Here is a 19,251-nt window from a genome sequence, read left to right on the forward strand (position 1 = left end):
CCTGAGCAGATGCCCGACCCACCTCATCTGGCTCCTCTCCATGTGGAGGAACAACGGCTTTACTTTGAGCTCCTCCCGGATGGCAGGGCTTCTCACCCTATCTCTAAGGGAGAGCCCCGCCACACGGCGGAGGAAACTCATTTTGGCCGCTTGTACCCGTGATTTTCTTTCGGTCAAAACCCAAAGCTCATGACCATAGGTGAGGATGGGAACGTAGATCGACCGGTAAATTGAGAGCTTTGCCTTCCGGCTCAGCTCCTTCTTCACCACAACGGATAGATACAGCGTCCACATAACTGACGAAGCCGCACCGATCCGCCTGTCGATCTCACGATCCATTCTTCCCTTACTCGGGAACAAGACTCCGAGGTACTTGAACTCCTCCACCAATTTTATTGTAAAGCGAAATTCAAATAATCCCGTCATTTTTGTTTTCTCCAAAATCCCTCTATGTAAAAGAAAATTGAAATAACAGAACATACCAAATGAACCAGTCAGTCAATAGAAAGTATGTAATTTTTAAAACATTTTTTAAATGACCCTGAAAATATGTCACATGGGCCTTGTAACAGAAAGCAACATTTTATTCACATTGTTTCATATTCAAATAGTTTTCAGGAACAATTGCACATATTTTAACTTCAACAGTATGTAATTATTCACCTCATGCATTTCTGTACCTTATTGAATATATTTCAAAACATAATTTGAACGTATGTTTCTGATGAAATAGAAATGTCATGATTCAAGGTTTTTTTTCACAATTGTAAACAGTACATATTCGATATGATTATTCATGAGTTTGGCTGTTTAGGAAATAGATTGTAAAAGTGGAAGGTGATCAAGGCAACTGCAAAGTTAGTTGGATAAGCAGGCACAGGAGGGGAAATGGAAACTACACCATGGTAGTATTATACTTGTGTACAATTGTGAAATAAACCATGTGCTAATGTGCCAGACCTGACCCTACTTCATCCTGCTGCTCCGGCTCCGCGTTTCTCTCGGGCTTGTCGTCGTTGTCGTTGTCGTCGCCGTCTCCTGGCTCTGGATGGCGCTGCTGGATGAGACCTCCGTTTTGTGCGGTGTTATACGAACCGCAGCTGCTGCACTTCATCCCCAAGACGTGGAAAGGTACCGTGCAGTGTGCTTGACAGTCGTTGCATATAATCTAGAACAAATAAAGACTGAGGTAAAACAAGGTGATGGGCCAGGGTCAAACCTTACATGTTTAAACCAAATGTGGATACAGTAGTAACAGTCATCCAATAATAGTTGACAATTCAGAGGATTTTGTTGAATTGACTGATTTATCACCTCCTAAACCAGATGTAGGCAATTATTTTGACTCGAGGGGGCCAAATTTAGAGAAAAAAATGTGCCAGATTTTTAGGAATACTAATACAAAACCTCACAATAATGTCTCATTGAATGCTAAAAACGTTATGACAGACCGCCTTACAAAACATCATGGATTTTTTAATTCTTCTAGTAAGGATAAAACACTGAATATTGACGATACATGAACGTCACATCCCCTTTCGATCGACATATTTTACAATTAAGTGAAACGCAACAAAAATGCAACAAATAGTGAAACATGAATACCATGAATTGATAAACGTGGAGCCCGACTTAAACAAGTTGAAAAACTTATTCGGGTGTTACCATTTAGAAGTCAATTGTATGGAATATGTACTAAACTGTGCAATCTACTAATAAAAGTTTCAGTCAATCAATGAACGCAAAGGGTACAAAATAAACTTACCTAAACTCTGATACATCTGATATATGCTGAATTTCCCCCAGGGATCAATAAAGTACTTTCTATTGTATTATATTCTAATTGATGTATCGCAAAACTTTAGAACTGTGCTTTGAAAATCTCGATCCGCGTCTGTGGAAACGCTTCTCGCTCACACTGCTTGGTGCCTCGTCTGAGCTGCTGTGAGGTAGATGACCATAGTAATTAATCAGACGACCATAGCAACTAATTAGATTACCATAGTAACTAGTATATCATCCATAAGCGCAAATTCTAAGCATTAAAATAATTTGTATAGTTGAAAACTTACGGTCATTAGAAAACATGACTGCACCTCATAATGGCAGCTACACTTTACAAACCAAAAGATCTAAAAAAATTATTTGGTGATGTCCGGCAGGCCGGATTGAAAAGCTCAATGGGCCGCGTGAGGCCCCCGGGCCTTACTTTGCCCAGGTCTGTCCTAAACAATTGATTGAATGACATCAGCAAAGGCCAACATCAATACCCACAACAGCACAACTCCACCGAGCTGAGAAATGTGTATGGTTGTCTATATGGTGGGGGAAAAGTATTTAATCCCCTGCTACAGTCACTCACTGTTCCAAAAGCCATCCACATTTATTACTAGCCCTATATTAATTCACTATCTGAACATACTTGCAATAATCCGTGATATACGTATTTATACATTTGCATGTAACCTAAGGGTACAATAGTACGTGTATTTGTATTGAACCGTTTCGATACGGGGGTTTCGGTTCGGCACGCAGGCATACCGAACGAGTTTGGAAGCAGAAGTCTTCACAAGCTGCTCTGCTTTCTGCCTCTGTGGCTCTGTCTCAGCAGCAAGCATTGTCCCGCCCACCCTACCATCTGATTGGTTACATACAAAGCCAATCAGCAGTGCGTATTCAGATTTCAGAGCGATGTAGTCAATGCTTTAGCGTCGAGCAGAGATATTCGTTTAGCAGGGGAGCAGCGCACTCTACCCAGTCATAACTATTACTAACATCACTATGAGCCCGTTGACATTCTAGACACATAAACTGCAGCTCAGCTAGCTCACAGTATAGGCTTGAGGTGAAGGATAATTAGCTTTTAGCGTAATGTTAGCTCATTTTGCTGTGTGTGTGAGTGTGAGCGTGTGCGTGCGTGTTTTAGGGGCAGCAAAACCCTGTCTGTCTGTTATTTCATTGAACTCCATTGTGTTTAGGATGAAAAGTCTCTCCTATTGCAATTGTACTATTTTGTCAGCTATAGTTACATGAATCATTAGTAATGTAGCAGCCTAGTTTTGAATAGCAGGGTCCCCGCTATCACATGTTGATAAAAATACAACATTTACATAATAATAGTCAACTACAGGCTTCCCAAATGCTGTAATAAATTAAGCATGAGTTGACAGTTTCAATGGAAACTGTTTAATGTTGCACTTTTTATATGTAGAAGAAAGTTTTTTTTCATTTTATTTAATCAAAGCAACAACTTGAAGCAGTTTAATGTGGATTAACGTGGGCAGAATTATTATAGTCTTCCCAATGTTAAAAGGATAAAGCCATTGTTTACAAATTTGGTAAATAAATAACCAAAAATTTTATATTTTGTTGTTTTCTTACTGTACCGAAAATGAACCGAACCGTGACCTCTAAACCGAGGTACGTACCGAACCGAAATATTTGTGTACCGTTACACCCCTAATGTAACCCTATAACTGTATGTTAGCGCGTACATATTGCTGCATATACTCTGATCTACATATACTTATACCATACCACATCCGTCTGAGCATACCTGCTTACCTGTATATAACATATCTACATATATTTTTATTATTCTCACTGATTATAAAGTTGTGTTCAAAATAATAGCAGTCCCACATCACTAGCAAGATAAATCACTATTTTTGTCAGAATTTCAACTTCGACACTGCAAGTAAGTTTCTAGAAGGTTTAGTAAAGGTATAGACAACCAACAGGCATGACGTGCATGCTGCTGATTCTGTGAAACTGAATCATTTACTGAAAAGGGCGTGTTCAAAAAAATAGAAGTGCGTAGTTGAATTGAAAAAAAAAAGGTGTTAAACAAGTGGCCCTTATTTAAGGATCACGGCAACTGACGCTGCATATGCTGGCTGTGCTTTTGTCCTTGAAGGAGTAAAATGGGTCATTCAAGACACTGAACAAAATAAGAGCGTTCTTTGATTCAGAATTTCATAAAATAGGGGAAAACCTATACAGAAGTGGAGAAAATGAGAGGCTGTTCAGCTAAAATGATATCAAACGCTTTAAAATGGCAGCCAAAACAAATAGGCAAGGAAGAAAAAGAAAAATAATTATTGAAAAGGATGGAAGAATAACCAAAATGGCAAAGGCTCAGCCAATGATCAGCTCCACTATGGACTCCATTCACACAATATTATGTTAGATCCACTATGGACTGGACTCACACTATTATTTTAGATCCACTATGGACTGGACTCTCACAATATTATGTTAGATCCACTATGGACTGGACTCTCACACTATTATGTTAGATCCACTATGGACTGGACTCTCACACAATTATGTTAGATCCACTATGGACTGGACTCTCACACTATTATGTTAGATCCACTATGGACTGTACTCTCACTATTATGTTAGATCCACTATGGACTGGACTCTCACACTATTATGTTAGATCCACTATGGACTGGACTCTCACTATTATGTTAGATCCACTATGGACTGGACTCTCACACTATTATGTTAGATCCACTATGGACTGGACTCTCACACTATTATGTTAGATCCACTATGGACTGGACTCTCACACTATTATGTTAGATCCACTATGGACTGGACTCTCACACTATTATGTTAAATCCACTATGGACTGGACTCTTACACTACTATTATGCTAGATCAACTCGACGTCCATTGCACCGGTCGCCCGTGGGGGGTGGGTCCCCACATCTGCGGTCGTCTCCAAGGTTTCTCATTGTTATCCCATTTGGTTGAGTTTTTTCTTGCCCTGATGTGGGATCTGAGCCGAGGATGTCGTTGTGGCTTGTGCAGCCCTTTGAGACACTCGTGATTTATGGCTATATAAGTAAACATTGATTGATAATTTGGTCTGTCATTTTTATTTAAGTATGGAAATGAATTTATGTTATACAGTGTTTATTATTTAATTGTGATTGGACAAAATTGTCACTTTAAAGTAGCACATTTGTTATATTTTGTTATTTATTCATACAGTCCAGCGCTTTAGTTCCTACCTGTTGTTTCCGTACGTCCGAACAGGGAACGGGCGAGGGTTGAAAAGATGAGCGTGGCAAAGAACTAAGCTCCGTTTGGAAAAAATCAAAAAACTGCCATACTCCCGAGGTGACGTTTGTGGTTTTATCAACATTTTTTTTTTAGCTCTCTGCAGCACTCGTTTTTACTTTCTGTTTTCACTCCATGCAGAGAATCAACAGCAAGACAGCAAGATAACGTCACCAAATGTGATGGTTGATACTGGTATGCGATTGGCTGTTTAGTGTCCCTCCCATTGCTCACTGATCACTTCATGTTTTTCTAACATGCTCGACCACGAGTGCTTTTGTTCATGCTTTATCCTTTATGATTTTATCCAACCAAAAAGAAATATGTACATCAAATGTTTTATCGAAGGTATTTTTTTTTAATATTGATTATGTTTTCTCTCCCAATGTATATTCATATTCTTTATTCTCCCCAATCCAATTCTGGACTGTTCATAATTGTAAGTGAATTAAATCGTTATTTTCCCCACTGAATGTACCATGTGAATGCCACTGTACTTGTGATGATTTACCTTGACAGTGGCATCCTGGTATTCAGTGGGCATCGGTGAATGAGCAATCTCTTTGTCGATCTGATCCCAGTAGTCCTCCATGTTCCAGGCAGAGTGCATACAAAGAGGGCAGCGATACGCACTACGACACAGGTGAAAGTAATACAAAGTTAGTAAACACCTAATGGGTGAATGATTTTACCAGGGAAAAATACACATACTTAGTGCTGACCATGTCGTCAAAACAGTTCCTGCAAGAAAATGAGAGACAATCTTATTTTGATGTCTGATGATAAGTGTGTACTAAATGATCCTATACACAAAGTACATACCTACACACTCAAAGTTCATACATCCACACGCACATTCACTGTACAAACATACATATACACATACTGTACATATACGGTACAAACATACATATACACGTACGGTACCGACATACATATACACATACTGTACATATACATTCACTGTCCAAACATACATATACACATACTGTACATATACATATACGGTACAAAGATACATATACACATACGGTACCGACATACATATACACATACTGTACATATACATTCACTGTACAAACATACATATACACATAAAAATACATATGCATACATACACTCATGCATATAATCACATTTCATCAAATATATATCAACATTGTTGCCCTAGGGTAAACTGGGTAACACATGGCCCACAGACAAAGCTTAACCCATTTTTACTATAACAATCTACTAGGTTAATACATTTCACTTTGCCTTCTTCCCCTCAATTTATCTTCTTTTTTTCTATTTCAAGTTATCATTACATATATGTATTATTGCATTTGAAACAATTGTATTGTTGATAATAAATGTACATATCATTATTATTCATTATCAATAGTGATATTTCTATTGGTATTTGTATTGCTCCATTCGTAGTGCAATAATGCTCATTCTTATTTCTGTGTTAATATTTATTTCTGCTACCAACTGCTTCTTTGCTAACACTTTTACGGCCCAATTTGTACATATCCAATTCGCTGATACTATTCTGTTGTCGCTGTTTTATCTCCCTCTTGTCCCCGCAATTTTCCCCTCTGTCTTCCTTTTTTTCCCTTTCCATCCCCTCCTGCTCCGGCCTGGCTGCACCAAATAATAATATAAATCCATTTAATAAAGTCAAATACAAATAAGGCAACAAGAGAAGTATCCCATGCGTCTCTTTTGTAAACTAAATCTGTACAGCCGACATGAGCATATACATCAAATATATGATTTGCCTGAGTAGCTGTGCAGGACAAAAAAAAAATCCTATTGATATTATTTATATAATGTTACTTATGGACTGTAACTGTAACAAGTTATACTTATGGAGAAGATGACCACAGGGAAGAACGTGAGCTCCAATTCGAGATGTGTGGATGTCCTGTATGCACAAACACAAAATGAAAAGTGTGTAAATGAACATGAGAAGCACATATTCAACACCGCTCTCCATCCTACTTCTATTGTATAGCTTTCATTACCTCCATGCAAACTGGGCAGTTCTGCCGCGAAACGTTCTCGACACACTGAAACAGAAAAAGGGAACAAAAAGCAAGTGAATATGCAGTTCTTCATGACAAATGGGATTTTAAATATACAAGGAAATGCACACTAATCACCTTGTGGTTTCCCCGCAGATCCTTTGCTAAACATAAATTGCATTTGCTACAGTGAAAATATTTTTCTCTTGGCCCAATCCTGAATGGATCAAAAATAAAACATGTATTCAGTACATGAATGCACCCTATCACTTCCAATGTATCTTGTAGCTTATGTTACACGCCAAATATTTATGTATATGTTAATGTGTGAAATGGAATACAGTAAATATGTTGTGTGGACCCACCTGCATATTCCACAGGGATGACAGTGGTACTGTTTCTTATTCTTGTCAAACAAGTGGCAAATGTCACAATAATACTCCCCAAACTGTACGTGACACTGCTGGCAAGCCTGTTGAACCTTGATGGGTGAGAAACATACACATTCTTATTCCTCCTGTACTACATCATGTTACAGTCGGTAAACAAAAGTAAGTGTTAAATGGAGGTGGATAGACACAACGTTTATTCTGGTTCACAATTTTTAATCAACTGCTCCACAGAGGAAAAACCAGAAACACTCAATCCCACCTTCCCGCCCACAAACACTGCGCATATGTTATCCCAGTATATGTAGAAACACGTTAACAAACTTCCTATCTTTTCTAAATAAAACAATTAAATAGCACATGTTTCTTGAGAACATATACCGTATTTGTCGGACTATAAGTCGCAGTTTTTTCCCCATAGTTTGGCCGGGGGTGAGACATACTCCGGAGCGACCTGTGTGAAATTATTAACACATTACCGTAAAATTTCAAATAATATTATTTATCTCATTCGCGGAAGAGACGAAGAAAATGTCAGCAATCGTCACACACACGTCAACCAATAAGAATTCGGTAGGGAAGGGTCATGGCAGAAGTGCATTGTGGGTCATGGAATGCTAACTTCTATATGCTACTCCTGTAGCTATTAAAATGGATCATTTCATTGTTGGCGGTAACTTATAAAAACTGAGAGGCGCTGAAAAAAAAATGGAACCGAAAAGGAAATCATATACAGCAGATTACAAGCTGGACGTAGTGAAATATGCAGCAGAAAACGACAAGAGGAAGCGGCACATATCTTTGGAGTTGGCAGCTTTGTATAGAAGCGACATCGAGGAAGATTTCATGGGATTTATCGATTAGGAGTGACAGATTGTTTGGTAAACGTATAGCATGTTCTATATGTTATAGTTATTTGAATGACTCTTACCATAATATGTTACGTTAACAAACCAGGCACCTTCTCAGTTGGTTATTTATGCCTCATATAACGTACACTTATTCAGCCTGTTGTTCACTATTCTTTATTTATTTTAAATTGCCTTTCAAATGTCTATTCTTGGTGTTGGATTTTATCAAATAAATTTCCCCCAAAAATGCGACTTATACTCCAGTGCAACGTAAATGTTCTCTTCCTTCTTTATTATGCATTTTCTGCCGGTGCAATGTATACTACAGAGCGATTTATAATCCGAAAAATACGGTACATGTCTTTTTAAACAACATAAACAATAAAATCAACTTGGGTAAGAACCCATTTTCCTTCACTCAATTCTTTCAAAAACATCAAGGGTGATGTCCCCCTTTTCCTAAGACAGTCAGACTGCCAGTTGAGCTTTTGTTGCGGACACAGCACATTCAAAATAGGCTTCTTCCTTTTTTTTTTTTACATGAAAACACTTTTTTTAAACTTGAAAACAAATTTAAGTGATATATTGTATACCGTACATAGGCTATTATTTACAAACTTTTATCCACAATTGGTTTGAAAAACAGCTCAAATGTCATAAAAACGTTCCTTATTGCTTTATTTTGAAAACAAAAAAAACAACAAAAAACTTGCATTTAATCACCTGTCAGATAGTTGCGCATATAAACGGTGTTGCCACCCGGCAAAAATACAGGCGAGAAAGTTGTGGCCTAGTGGTTAGAGTGTTCGCCCTGAGATTGGTAGGTTGTGAGTTCAAACCCTGGCCTATAAAAATGGGACCCATTACCTCTAGGGCAGGGGTAGGGAACCTATGGCTCTAGAGCCAGATGTGGCTCTTTTGATGACCGAATCTGGCTCTCAGATAAATCTTAGCTGACATTGCTTAACACGATAAGTAATGAATAATTCTACATGTAATCAAAAATAACGTTCAAAATGAAAAAACATTCTTATGCATTTTAATCCGTCCATCCGGTTTCTACCGCACCTATTCAAGAAGTCGCATTAATGGTAAGAAGTATTTTATTTATTGTTGGTTAGCTTCAGGATAACAATGTTATTAAAAATAATACAAGACTTATTATACTCTAAAAATGTTGGTCTTACTTAAAAATGCACGCATTTAGTTGTATTCTGTCTTAAAAATAAATATTATATGGCTCTCACGGAAATACTTTTAAAAATATTTGGCTTGTATGGCTCTCTCAGCCAAAAAGGTTCCCGACCTCTGCTCTAGGAGAAACCCTGTTGTCTACTTGCTTGTTTGTATCCATATTTCATTCAGGCCTAATTCCCTTTCAAGAAATAACAGGACTGCAGGAAACTTCAACTATAGTGTCCGGTATTTATTTTTTGCTAAAAAGTTACTGAATTGATTACAACTTACTGAATCTTTTCGGATCTTATTGTTCTACAAAAAATATTATCGTCCCCGAGTCGGACTGACAACCACAAATTCTGAATCTGATAGTTGTTAAAACAAATCGTTGCACCCGTAGTAAACAACATACAGCATTTTACCCATTTAGTGTACATAAGAGTAAAAGATAGATACCTGTTGTAATGTTTGACAGTCAGCACACTTCACCTCTTCCACTTTAAATCGATCCATTTCATGAGCCTCCTCTGCATCGTGACACAGCCGACACACATAGAGTTTGCCACAGCAAGGTGCCTACACAAAACACAGCACAATAATAAGAGAGCAGATTAGTAATGTGGGTTTTTCCAAGGATGTCGTAGTCGTAGTGGTTTGTACAGTCCTTTGAGACATTTGTGATTTGGGGCTATATAAATAAACATTGATTGATTGATTGATAATGACACTTGACTGCAGTGGTGCCCAGCCACCGGTACTGGTCCGCGACGCATTTGTAGAGAAACATTAAATCATTTTTTTATCAACTTAATTTCCTCTGACTTAACTTTCGCCTGTTTTACGAGGCACACCAATAAGCTTGTTTATAGATGTACGATAAAACTCCTCATAGGAAGCTGCTGTAACTTTGTGAGATGATAAAATGCACATTAATGAACATATTGAATGAATGAATGGTTTATTTTGAGCCATGCAAACAAAACAAGAGAATGAAATAAAATACAAAAGAAATATATAGATACATTATTTTTACACCTACATTGAAAACATTACATATGACTAATCTTTTGTAGATGTCAAGATTGGCTCAAAAGGGAGTGGGAAGAAGTAAACTTATTAGGTCCCACCCCTATACATATACAATATATATATATACAATATATAATACAATAATATATATAATACAATTTAATTCAGTGGTTGCTGCTATATATTGTCTATATAAAATACATTTAAATTCACACACACTTACATATATACATATGTACACACACACATATACAATTTATATATATATATATATATATATATATATATATATATACATATACACACACAATCACATACATACACACATGCATATACCCAAAATACACACATATCCATCACACACACACATATATAAATACTATATATATAATAGTATATATAATAAACACTTTTGTCTAAACATTATTAACAGTTTATGGTGCCTATGGGAACAAGCTTTCATTTTGACTGTGATATTACTGGTTAAAAGTGGATCTGTGGCTGTGGAGCTATTGCCCCTGATCAACAGGACCTGAGGACCACTCTTGCTATGTGTCCTATGCTGTGCATTAAAAGAGACGAGGGGAGCCCCCTGCCAGAGGAGTTATCCACGAACATAAGATCCCCCACTCGCCTGCCCTGTACTCCAGATAGTCTACCCAAATCCCTTTTCTTAGTTTCCATCGGTACCAATTATTTAGTCAGAATTCATATTCGTTTTTACATTTGCAGAAAATTAGTATTACTCAAATTGCATATAGGATTGTTTGTGTACACACACACACACACACACACACACACACACACACACACACACACACACACACACACACACACACACACACACACACACACACATCAATGTATTCCTTCCATTGATACTAATTCATATACTTTAACTAGTTGGGTGATGTCATAGAAGTATTAAATATAAATGTGACATATTCTAGCCAAAAGTGATTACTATTGATGTTATTATCGGCCGATAAATGCTTTAAAATGTAATATCGGAAATTATCGGTATCGTTTTCAAAAAGCAAAATGTATTACTTTTTAAAACGCCACTGTACGGAGTGGTACACGGACATAAGGAGAAGTACAGAGCTTTGCGTGCTGGCCCAATCACATGATATTTACGGCTTTTCACACACACAAGTGAATGCAAGGCAGACTTGGTCAACAGCCATACAGGTCACACTGAGGGTGGCCGTATAAACAACTTTAACACTGTTACAAATATACGCCACACTGTGAACCCACACCAAACAAAATGACAAAACACATTTCGGGAGAACATCTGCACTGTAACACAGCATAAACACAACAGAACAAACACCCAGAAACCCTTGCAGCACTAACTCTTCCGGGACGCTACAATAAACATCCCCCGTTAATCCCACCCAACCCCGCCCACCTTAACCTCCTCATGCTCTCCCAGGGGGAACATGTCCCAAACTTCAAGCTGCTGTTTTGAGGCATGTTAAAAAAAAAATGCACTTTGTGACTTCAATAATAAATATGGCAGTGCCATGTTGGCATTTTTTTCCATAACGTGAGTTGATTTATTTTGGAAAACCTTGTTACATTGTTTAATGCATCCAGCAGTGCATCACAACAAAATTAGGCATAATGTGTTAATTCCACGACTGTATATATCGATATATAGCTTGATATCGGAATTGGTAATTAAGAGTTGGACAATATCGGAATATCGGGTATCGGCAAAAAAGCCGTTATCGGACATCTCTACTGATTACCATATGCAGTCCGTAGCAGGTTGCCAGCTGGGGATCTCATTGCAAAGAAACAAGCCCAGGGCTCCCGTTAATTAAAATTTAAGTACCTCTGATAGTCACACACACACTAGGTGTGGTGAAATTACCCTCTGCATTTGACCCATTCCCTTATTCCACCCTCTGGGAGGTGAGGGGAGCAGTGAGCAGCAGCTGTGGCTGTGCTCGGGATTAATTTTGGTGATTTAACCACCAATTCCAACCCTTGATGCTGAAGTGCCAAGTAGGGAGGTAATGGGTACCATTTTTATAGTCTTTGGTATGACTCGGTCGGGGTTTGAACTCCCAACCTACCCATCTCAGGGCAGACACTCTATGCCCACAAGGCCACTGAAAAGGTTTTAAAGCGTTGTAGTGCGTTGTATCTTCCATGCACTTATTTTTGCCATATTTATCTAGCACAGGTAGAAAGCCGATCCCTGAAAATAATGTCAACATTAATTCAGTCCGGGGTGCAAAAAATGGTTGGGGACCCCCGCTGTGGTGTATTTCTAACCATCCATCCATCCATTTTCTACCGCTTGTCCCTTTTGGGGTCGCACTACGTAGCAGGAAAAGCGCAGCACACGTACAATGCAGCTCATTCAAAACGAATGCATTAAAACAGTGTTTTTCAACCATTTTTGAGCCAAGCCCTTTTTTTGCCTTGAAAAAATGCGTAGGCACACCACCAGCAGAAATCATTCAAAAACGAAACTCAGTGGACAGTAAAAAGTCGTCGTCGCAATTGTTGGATATAACTTTAAAGGGGAACATTATCACAATTTCAAAAGGGTTAAAAACAATAAAAAATCAGTTCCCAGTGGCATGTTGTATTTTTTTCAAAATTTTACCGGTCTCCGAATATCCCTAAAAAAAGCTTTAAAGTGCTTGATTTTCGCTATTTGCGATGCCACTATCCATTTCCCTGCGACGTCACACAGTGCTGCCAATAAAAAACAAACAATGGCGAATAGCACAGCAAGATATAGCGACATTAGCTCGGATTCAGACTCGAATTTCAGCGGCTTAAGCGATTCAACAGATTACGCATGTATTGAAACGGATGGTTGGAGTATGAAAGTATTGAAGAAGAAACTGAAGCTACCGAGCGAATAGCTATTGACTCTATTCATAGCCATTAGCTGGCAGTCAAAATCAACAAAACTCACCTTTGTGATTAATGTGACTTTATCGTTACAAATGCATCTGCAGGTTATCGATACATCTCTGTGCCATGTCTGCTTTAGCACCGCCGGTAAATAGCATGTTAGCGTCGATTAACTGGCAGTCACGCCGCGACCAAATATGTCTGATTAGCAAATAAGTCAACATCAACAAAACTCACCTTTGTGATTTTGTTGAATTTATCATTGCAAATGCATCCGCAGGTTATCCATACATCTCTGTGCCATGTCTGTCATCGCCGTTAAAATGTGGAGCCACTTTGGTACATTCAATGGGGGTCTGGCGGGAGACACTTTCGCATCTTCGGGCCAGTGGTGCCACTTGAATCCCTCCCTGTTAGTGTTGTTACACCCTCCGACAACACACCGACGAGGCATGATGTCTCCAAGGTTCCAAAAAATAGTCGAAAAAACGGAAAATAACAGAGCTGAGACCCAATGTTTACAATGGGTTGAAAATGAAAATGGCGGCTGTATTACCTCGGCGACGTCACATTCTGACGTCATCCCCTCCAGAGCGATAAACAGAAAGGCGTTTAATTCGCCAAAATTTACCCATTTAGAGTTCGGAAATCGGTTAAAAAAATATATGGTCTTTTTTCTGCACCATCAAGGTATATATTGACGCTTACCTAGGTCTGGTGATAATGTTCCCCTTAACCAAGCATGCATCACTATAGATCTTGTCTCAAAGTATGTGTACTGTCACCACCTGTCACATCACACCCTGACTTATGTGGACTTTTTTGCTGTTTTCTTGTGTGTAGTCTTTTAGTTCTTGTCTTGCGTTCCTATTTTGGCGGCTTTATCTCTGTGTTTACCTGTAGCAGTTTCATGTATTGCTGTAGCAGTTTCATGTATTGCTTTGAGCGATAATTCCCGCATCTACTTTGTTTTTATCTTTCATCGTGGGGACATTGTCATGTCATGTTCGAATGTACTTTGTGGAAGCCGTCTTTGCTCCACAGTAAGTCTTTGCTGTCGTCCAGCATTCTGTTTTTGTTTACTTTGTAGCCAGGTCAGTTTTAGTTTTGTTCTGCATAGCCTGTCACGTGGTGCACGCATATTGGATACACGTTGAGTCACCCCAAGATGCACGAGGACCAGACAGGCAGGAATTGCAGGTAGGAGCTTGGTTTAATACAAAATTAAAAGAACACTGGTATGAAACAGACAAAAGAAAGTAAGTGCCTACACACGGGAAGCTAACGCTAAATGTAGCAATGGAGTCCAAAAAGTCCAGAAATAATGTGCCGAGCGCACTAGAAGCTAAGGCAAAACTTAGCACAAGTATATACGAAGACCAAATACCAACGTGAGTGTTGCATACGGCAAACAAACAATCCAGACAGAACTGAGGTCGAAGGCAGGCTTAAATAGGGAAGTAATGAATTATCACAAGTGCGCGTCGATAACAAGGACAGGTGGAACAAATCAGAACCATAAATTATAATTAAAAAAAAAAAAATAGGTTGTACTTGTACAGCGCTTTTCTACCTTCAAGGTACTCAAAGCGCTTTGACACTACTTCCACATTTACCCACTCACACACACATTCACACACTGATGGAGGGAGCTGCCATGCGAGGCGCTAACCAGCACCCATCAGGAGCAAGAGTGGTGTCTGGCTCAGGACACAACGGACGTGACGAGGTTAGATAGATAGATAGATAGTACTTTATTGATTCCTTCGGGTGAGTTCCTTCAGGAAAATTAAAATTCCAGCAGCAGTGTACAGAGTTGAGATCAATTTAAAAAAAAAGAGTAAAAAGTAAATAATGGGGGTTTAAAAGGAAACAAAATAGAGAAATATTACAAAAAGAATAAAAACAAAAAACGTAGGTTGGTACTAGGTGGGGATTGAACCAGGGACCCTCGGGTTGCGCACGGCCACTCTTTCCACTGCGCCACGCCGTCCCACCGTGAAGACTAGATAAATAAGGAAGTGCAAAAACTAAGAACAGGAAGAGTCCAAGACGATAAAAAAAAAAACCAAAAGGACTCAAAAACCAAAAGCATGTATGATCCGGGCGGGGGATCATAACATAGCCTTCCTTCCCTAAGCTTCAATGCCTTTTCTTAGGGGCACTTACATTTTGTTTATGCATTAAATACCTTTTTACCTGCATACTGCCTCCCACTGTATCGAGATCTACAAAGCAATTAGCTAACTGCTGCCACCTACTGATATGGAAGAGTATTACACGGTTACTCTGCCGAGCTCTAGACAGCACCGACACTCAACACCATGACATCATTTGCAGACTATAATTACTGGTTTGCTAAAAAATATTTTTATCCCAAATAGGTGAAATTATATACCGTATTTTCTTGAATTGCCGCCGGGCATATAGTATGCACCTGACTTGAATTACTGCCGGGTCAAGCTCGATTCCCAAAATAATTAGCGTATGCTTAGTATTACCGCCGGGTCAAACTCGTGACGTCACGAGTGACACTTCCTCGGTCATCATTTTCAAAATGGAGGAGGCTGATTTCAATACCGGTAATTTGAAATCGCATAAAGGGAAGAAAATTAAGAGCTATTCAGTAGGATTTATGGTCCAAGCTATTGAATACCGGTATGCTAAAAAGAACAGTAAGCAGCTATGTTTTATTAATATACCTGTGGAGCCGAGGGTCTGACAGACTGGCAGGGGCATGCTGGAGAGGAGGAGCGGAAGAGCGACCTGGACTGAGGTTTTATTGACAAATAAACAAAGTCAAACTGCTCAAGCCATGTCCTTCCTTGGTGGTCCTGGGAACCCGCAAGACGACGACTTGAGACCGTCACAATACTGTAGCTGCATCCGTCAAATATGAGTCATTAAATGACTCCCGCCTCCTAGTGATTCTTCTTGCGACTACTAGGGGCGGCATGGCGTAGTGGGTAGAGCGGCTGTGCCAGAAACCTGAGGGTTGCAGGTCCGCTTCCCACCTATTGACATCCAAATCGCTGCCGTTGTGTCCTTGGGCAGGACACTTCACCCTTGCCCCCGGTGCCGCTCACACTGGTGAATGAATGATTGGTGGTGGTCGGAGGGGCCGTAGGCGCAAACTGGCAGCCACGCTTCCGTCAGTCTACCCCAGGGCAGCTGTGGTTACAGATGTAGCTTACCACCACCAGGTGTGAATGAATGATGGGTTCCCACTTCTATGTGAGCGCTTTGAGTATCTAACAATAGAAAAGCGCGATATAAATCTAATCCATTATTATTATTAATACTCGGCTGCAGAATAAGTGAAATGAGTGACGTGGTACGTGCTGGAGGAGGTAATAGAGGAAGATTTCCATCGAGACAGAGAGACTTTTAAAACTGAAGAAAGACAAGGAAGACTTCTATAAACAAGTTATTGATGCTTTTGATCAAAAGGAGCTGGCATGGACTATATTAATAAGTAAAGATAAGACCATAATAACGTTTTTTTTTTTATTGAATGTGCTTTTCATGATGTATCCTTACATCACACACAATTTTTTACTGCATGCCTTTGGTAAGTGTCGGAGTGAGAAGGGGGTTTAAAATAATTAGCGCATGCTTACTTTTACCACATGCTTTTGGTAAGCACAGGAGTGAGAATAGGTTTTAAATTAATTAGCGCCCGGGCGGCAATTCAAGGAAATACGGTAATCTCCCACGGCACACCAGACTGTATCTCACGTCACACTAGTGTGCCGCGGCACAGTGGTTGAAAAACACTGCATTGGAACATGTTAACACATTTCCCACTACTATATATGTTTTTTTTTACGTTTAACTACAAAAGGACGGTGGAATTGATAGAACACCATTTCAATGTTTCTAACGTTATCTATGGCATTTTTGTAGGCGGAAAGCGAAAATAGGAATTCAGGCGTTACTCAGTCCGAGAGAAATAAGTATCCTACAATGGGTTGCTTTCGTGTAGGTCGAATACTTTTGTATATAGACAGACATATAAAGGTAAAGAAAACGCAATACTTTCAAAACTGTAACTTACTTTGAGTAAACAGCTTCGCGTGTAATGCTGACAACCTCCACTTTCCGCCATGTTTGTCTGCAAATACGGCTGTTTTCTTCTTCGGTGGTTTAATGGCAGTTGGCAAGCAACCTTCTGGCGTGCGTTACCGCCATCTACTGAAATGGAGTTTTTGATTGATTGTGTTGCAATGTTAATATTTCATCATTGATATATAAACTATCAGACTGCGTGGTCGGTAGTAGTGGCTTTCAGTGGGCCTTCAAGGTTGTATTTTTTCTCTAAAATTGTCTTTCTGAAAGTTATAAGAAGCAAAGTAAAAAAAATAAATGAATTTATTTAAACAAGTGAAGACCAAGTCTTTAAAATATTTTCTTGGATTTTCAAATTCTATTTGATTTTTGTCTCTCTTAGAATTAAAATTGTCGAGCAAAGCGAGACCAGCTTGCTAGTAAATAAAAAAAATAAAAAAATAGAGGCAGCTCACTGGTAAGTGCTGCTATTTGAGCTATTTTTAGAACAGGCCAGCGGGCGACTCATCTGGTCCTTACGGGCGACCTGGTGCCCGCGGGCACCATGTTGGTGACCCCTAGTTTAGTGGATGTCAATAAAAAAAATAAAAAAAAGAGATCTCTAATTTAATTCATCATCAATTATTATACTTAGACATGTGGTTTAATTTATCATTACAATTTCTATTCCGTCTATTTGTGTCGGTTTCTGCTGACGCCGTCCCTCCGGCCTCCGCCATCTTCATTGTTTGCATCAGACTGCAAAAATAAATTTACTTGAACATTGATTTAAATTGTCAGGAAAGAAGAGGAAGGAATTTAAAAGGCAAAAAGGTATATGTGTTTAAAAATCCTCAAATTATTTTTAAGGTTGTATTTTTTCTCTAAAATTGTGTTTCTGAAAGGTATAAGAAGCAAAGTAAAAAAATAAATGAATTTATTTAAACAAGTGAAGACCAAGTCTTTAAAATATTTTCTCGGATTTTCAAATTCTATTTCAGTTTTGTCCCTCTTAGAATTAAAAATGTCGGGCAAAGCGAGACCAGCTTGCTAGTAAATAAATACAATTTAAAAAAATAGAGGCAGCTCACTGGTAAGTGCTGCTATTTGAGCTATTTTTAGAACAGGCCAGCGGGTGACGCATTTGGTCCTTACGGGCGACCTGGTGCCCGCGGGCACCGCGTTGGTGACCCCTGGTTTAGTGGATGTCAATAAAAAATAAATAAAAAGAGATTTCCAATTTAATTTATCATCAATTATTATACTTAGACATGTGGTTTAATTTATTATTACAATTTCTATTCCGTCTATTTGTGTCGGTATCTGCTGACGCCGTCCCTCCGGCCTCCGCCATCTTCAACGTCCCCATTGTTTGCATCAGACTGCAAAAATACATTTACTTGAACATCGATTTAAATTGTCAGGAAAGAAGAGGAAGGAATTTAAAAGGTAAAAAGGTATATGTGTTTAAAAATCCTAAAATTATTTTTAAGGTTGGATTTTTTTCTCTAAAATTGTCTTTCTGAAAGTTATAAGAAGCAAAGTAAAAAAATCAATGAATTTACTTAAACAAGTGAAGACCAAGTCTTTAAAATATTTTCTTGGATTTTCAAATTCTATTTGATTTTTGTTTCTTGTAGAATTAAAAATGTCGAGCAAAGCGAGACCAGCTTGCTAGTAAATTAAAAAAAATTGAGGCAGCTCACTGGTAAGTGCTGCTATTTGAGCTATTTTTAGAACAGGCCAGCGGGCGACTCATCTGGTCCTTACGGGCTACCTGGTGCCCGCGGG

General features: G+C 38.9%; 1 protein-coding gene across 1 annotated transcript; it reads right to left on the reverse strand.

The window, feature by feature from the left end:
• Window positions 1-563: 563 nt before the first annotated feature.
• Window positions 564-17,602, reverse strand: rchy1 (ring finger and CHY zinc finger domain containing 1). The gene is made up of 9 exons (XM_061907049.1): window positions 17,471-17,602; window positions 9,958-10,077; window positions 7,448-7,563; window positions 7,221-7,299; window positions 7,083-7,127; window positions 6,924-6,982; window positions 5,785-5,814; window positions 5,585-5,705; window positions 564-1,168 (listed from the first exon to the last, which is right to left on the reverse strand). Exons 1-9 carry the CDS (start codon window positions 17,519-17,521, stop codon window positions 947-949), a joined length of 843 nt encoding a protein of 280 aa, XP_061763033.1. The 5' UTR covers window positions 17,522-17,602; the 3' UTR covers window positions 564-946.
• Window positions 17,603-19,251: the final 1,649 nt, after the last annotated feature.

This window comes from Nerophis ophidion, linkage group LG07 (genome assembly GCF_033978795.1).
Source record: "Nerophis ophidion isolate RoL-2023_Sa linkage group LG07, RoL_Noph_v1.0, whole genome shotgun sequence".
Taxonomy (NCBI): Eukaryota; Metazoa; Chordata; class Actinopteri; order Syngnathiformes; family Syngnathidae; genus Nerophis; species Nerophis ophidion.